The sequence below is a fragment of the Sander vitreus genome, unplaced genomic scaffold (genome assembly GCF_031162955.1).
Source record: "Sander vitreus isolate 19-12246 unplaced genomic scaffold, sanVit1 ctg388_0, whole genome shotgun sequence".
Taxonomy (NCBI): Eukaryota; Metazoa; Chordata; class Actinopteri; order Perciformes; family Percidae; genus Sander; species Sander vitreus.
In genome coordinates, this window is record NW_027595514.1 from 27,501 (window position 1) to 32,500 (window position 5,000).

Sequence of the window (5,000 nt, forward strand, 5' to 3'; positions counted from 1 at the left end):
TCCGCCAGCCGCTCCGGCTCCCGGCTCAGCTTCTCCAGCCCGAAGGAGCTCAGCTCGGACAGGTAGGTCGCAAAGTCCGGGTTGTCCCTCCAGCTGTCCGGGAAGCTGTCCTTAAAGATCGACGCCAAAATACTCTCATCCTCCACGTCTACCGCCGCCATGTTGGACCGGGCCGAGTGGAAGTAACCACGCCGCTGCTGGAGGGTTTGTCAGTGAGACAGACTCATTAAAACCGCTTTATAATGATATCTTTATACATAAACTACGTTAAAAAAGTGAATACAGTTCGCTAAGAAGACTACAAGAGGACCAGTGTTGACAACCACTTCCTGCTGCTTGTTCTACTTCTTCTTTGAGCTTTATTGGCGGTTAGATCACAGAGCTTTGGGCGCATTACCGCCATCAGCTGGTACATGGATGAACTCATATCTCCTCAATCATAATAATGTGTCCAATATATTGAAATATAAATATATATAAATATAAAACTACACTGTAAGCTACTTGAAATGTAGAATGAATTGCGTTTTCTCATCCTCGTGACAGTAAACTATAACATGCTCTATGGTTTCTTGTGATGACCATATCTTCCTGTATCATGTTGACAGTTTAACCGTCCTGTTGTCTTCCTGTCGACCACGCAGCTTTTAGTCATTCTGGGTCAAAATGAAAACCTTTTTTCCATATATTATGGTCATCTTTTGACACTTTTTCCGATGTCTTTGTTGATATATATATATATAATAAATATGTCTATGTAATATGAACAATGTATGAACAACATGTACAGATATGTGCAATGTAGTAGCAGTGACATTATAATAGTAGTAAGAATAATATAGATGTATGCAGTGTATTAGCAGAATATATAAGTGAAACAGAATAAATATGGATATTCAGTATGAACCATAGAGACAGATATGGACAGTATGTACAGCTATGTGCAGTGTGGTAACATAAGAGCAGTAAGAATACGTTTTGTGTTGTCCTCCCCACTTTTAAAGTTTTTTTACATCAGAAATATGGGTTTCTTTCAACCAAGATGCCCCAAAATAACCTGGATGCATGCAGATATGTGGTATGGGTCCCCTACAACATATGCATCCATGCATCCATATTCTTCACAGGTCAAATGAATGATTACTTCCATTGGATTTTGGGTGTTTTAGAACTCTCTCCTGACTAAACTTTGACATGAACAGTCTGTGATTCTCTCAACATACTCTGATCTCAACTAGTAGTCAAAATAATTCATCATTTCTGCAGAGGAGGTGGAGTGTGTTCATCAGTGCAACTGCATGTGGATAAACGGTTCCTTTACTGTGGATTTCCACTGGATGCGGAACGTCTGCGGACCGGCTCCGCTGCGTGTCGGCTCCGTGCTCCGCCGTCCGTCAACACCCACCAGGTCCGGATCCACCAGCGGCCATGACTGACAGCTGTAGTCACGAGCACCCACGAGATCTCGCGAGTTCAGGTAGAATAGAACCACAAAACCAACAACAGTTTGTTTCCATCCAGAGGAGTAGAGGGGAAACACCTCTGTGCTGTTTTCTCAAGGTGTAGTGCAGGGAAATATGATCCGCCATGAGCACGGTGGATTTTATTTTGAAAATTAACCGGATGTTTAATTTTGTTTCTGTGCTCGACTTCCTGTCCCGCACTATCTGCCGTGTGCTGATTTGCTGCGGAGCTCTTCGGCGTCCTGCAAGAATAGAAGCTCTGCGTATCAGCTCTGCAGTCAGTGGAAATACACACACTGACTTTAATGGAAACCTAATGACTCCGTCGACGTGCCGGAGCCGCTACGCAGCCGCTACGCAGCCGTTACGCAGCCAGTGGAAATTTCCGGTTAGCCTACTGGTGCGGGCGTAGAGTGCTCTGTAGCGCTACCAGGTGGCAGGAGGGTGAAGAGGCAGCGCCCAGGATGAGTTGGGTCCTTGCAGATGCTTAGGGCCTTCTTGCTACAGCAGGTTCTGTGGATTTCCTCCAGGTTAATAATGCTCTTAACTTCTGTTTTGCTGAAACCAACTAACCAAAATCAATGTCATTATTTTTTGTATATCCTTTGTAACCGTATCTGCACTTCCATGTTCTTTGATACCAATATGTGCTGGTATCCATAAAGATTTGACTGAAGTCTTTATGTTTGTTGTACTTCTGTCAACATGTCTTGCCTACCTTCTGAATAACCGAGCTGTAAACTAACGAAGACATTTAATCTGAACAAATAGATCTTGACATAACTGTCAATATATGCCTGTATTATATTTAAATGAATAATAAACTTGCAATCCTCATTCTTGTTTTCTAATATTATTAAATATATTTTGGCATCAGAAATTATCCGAGGTATTCTACTGCTGCTATACTATGACTTTTTATCACTTTTTGGACATACTATACTATGACTTTTTATCACTTTTTAGACATACTATACTATGACTTTTTAAACATACTATACTGTGACTTTTTATGAGTTTTTGGACATACTATACTATGACTTTTTAAACATACTATACTATGACTTTTTATGAGTTTTTGGACATACTATACTATGACTTTTTAGACATACTATACTATGACTTTTTATGAGTTTTTAGACATACTATACTATGACTTTTTATGAGTTTTTAGACATACTATACTATGACTTTTTAGACATACTATACTATGACTTTTTATGACGTTTTAGACATACTATACTATGACTTTTTATGACTTATTTGGACATACTATACTATGACTTTTTAGACATACTATACTAATACACTATGACTTTGTATGTTGTTTTTTTTTACATACTATACTATGATCTTTTGTGACTTTTTCAATAACAATGGTGAAAAGCTTAGTAGTGTAAATGTAGCCTGTTTACCTCCCTCAGGTGAGAGACAGAGGCAGTGATGTTTCCTGTTTCCTGTTTCCTGTACGGGACTCTGAGTGCTGGTTTCCTGGAGAATTGGAGTAATCCACTTCTGTAAAGAACGGGGGGGACTAAGAAACGGGTTTCATTAAGAGACTCTTCTTTAATCCCTACATGTACAACTTTATTTAAATAAACAGTAAGAACAGTACATTTAAAATAGAGAGGCCTAATCGTCAGAAAACTAGAAAAAGTAGAAAACAGGAAAGTGTAAATATTTGATCATCAGAAAACTCTCTGATGGTCTGAATGTGTTTCTGCTTTTTATCTTCAGAGCAGATTATCTGACCTGGATCCTCCGTTTCAGGGGTCTTCAGACCTGGATCCTCCGTTTCAGGGGTCTTCAGACCTGGATCCTCCGTTTCAGGGGTCTTCAGACCTGGATCCTCCGTTTCAGGGGTCTTCAGACCTGGATCCTCTGTTTCAGGGGTCTTCAGACCTGGATCCTCTGTTTCAGGGGTCTTCAGACCTGGAGCCTCTGTTTCAGGGGTCTTCAGAGCAGTTTGTCTGACCTGGATCCTCCGTTTCAGGTGTCTTCAGACCTGGAGCCTCTGTTTCAGGGGTCTTCAGACCTGGATCCTCTGTTTCAGGGGTCTTCAGACCTGGATCCTCTGTTTCAGGGGTCTTCAGACCTGGATCCTCTGTTTCAGGGGTCTTCAGACCTGGAGCCTCGGTTTCAGGGGTCTTCAGATCTGGATCCTCCGTTTCAGGGGTCTTCAGAGCAGTTTGTCTGACCTGGATCCTCCGTTTCAGGGGTCTTCAGACCTGGATCCTCTGTTTCAGGGGTCTTCAGACCTGGATCCTCTGTTTCAGGTGAGCAGAGGCACAAAAACAAGAGGTCTGCTTTAAAACCCTCGATCCTGCGGAGAGGGAAGACTCGGGAGCCTCGAGGGAAACATTAAAGGAACACTTTGACATTCTGGGGAAACGTGCGTATGTTCACTTTCTTACAGGGAGATAGAAGCTGTAGCAGGTAAGCTTAGCTTAGCATAAAAAGGGGAAACAGCTACTCTGGCTCTGTCCACAGGTAACCCTCTAAAGCTCGCTGACAACCCTCCACATCTGGCTTGTTACAGCTGGACACATCTGGGGTTATGTGTCCAGTGAGGGGAAGACTACAGCGTGATATGATGTGTGGTCTTAACAGAGCTTTCAGAAGTGCTGATGGTGGACGCGCACACACACACACACACACAGCTTTTAGAAGTGCTGATGGAGGATTTAAAGCTGTTTTTCCTGTCTTAATGTTAAAGAATGGACTGGTAAAATATGGAAGTGGCCAAAAAAGAAAACAAACAGTGGTGAACTGTTGAGTGCCTGGTAATATCTGTACTAGGGATGCACCGAATCCAGGATTGGGCCTCAGATTGGGCTGAATATTGGGCTTTTTGACGGGGTTGGGTTTCTGCTGAACCCTACGCTTGCAGTCCTCGCTCTACGCTGGTCGCCGTAATGACGGCGCCGTTGATTACAGGAAGGTGTTTACGTAGGTGGAGCTTCAATGCAGCAGGCTGAGAGGAAGTGGAAATGGAACTGGTGAGCAGAAAAAGGGTTGTTTGGCAGTACTTTCAGTCAAAAGAAGGCCATTCAAGTCCAGCTACATGTTCAATCTGCAATGCTGATTAGTCTGGTGGTGGCGAGGACCCTAAACAATACACAACATCACCGCTGTTACAACATCTGGTCTGAAACATCTGGAAGAATACGAGCTGAGCATGAAGGAATCTACAGACAGCAGCCAGAATGCAGCAACTTCAGGTACGGCAAAGGAAGGACAGTCACTGTTTACTTCATTAATGTGTTGACTGTGTTCATGGACTGAGGACGGGACGAGGACTCAGCAGAACCTCAACCAGGGGGTTCAGGATTCAGCAGAACCTCAACCAGGGGGTTCAGGACTCAGCAGAACCTCAACCAGGGGGTTCAGGATTCAGCAGAACCTCAACCAGGGGGTTCAGGACTCAGCAGAACCTCAACCAGGGGGTTCAGGACTCAGCAGAACCTCAACCAGGGGGTTCAGGACTCAGCAGAACCTCAACCAGGGGGTTCAGGACTCAGCAGAACCTCAACCAGG

At 43.6% G+C, this 5,000-nt stretch overlaps 2 protein-coding genes across 4 annotated transcripts in view; both read right to left on the reverse strand.

Moving 5' to 3' along the window:
- The window catches only part of cog8 (component of oligomeric golgi complex 8), an 8,137-nt gene extending 7,767 nt beyond the window's left edge, over positions 1-370 (reverse strand). Inside the window, exon 1 of the mRNA XM_078245138.1 lies at positions 1-370. This exon is cut by the window's left edge and continues 168 nt beyond it. Within this exon, the coding sequence (XP_078101264.1) occupies positions 1-161 (161 nt within the window). The 5' untranslated portion in view covers positions 162-370.
- A 2,639-nt stretch (positions 371-3,009) lies between these two features.
- Positions 3,010-5,000, reverse strand: part of katnb1 (katanin p80 (WD repeat containing) subunit B 1) — a 30,563-nt gene continuing 28,572 nt past the window's right edge. The window contains exons 20-21 of one of the 3 annotated variants that reach the window (XR_013501212.1): positions 4,805-5,000; positions 3,010-4,773 (exon numbers count right to left, since the gene is read on the reverse strand). The exon at positions 4,805-5,000 is cut by the window's right edge and continues 808 nt beyond it. The gene's annotated coding sequence lies outside the window, so the exon portion shown is untranslated. The other 2 variants (XR_013501213.1, XM_078245132.1) reach the window with 2 other exon arrangements.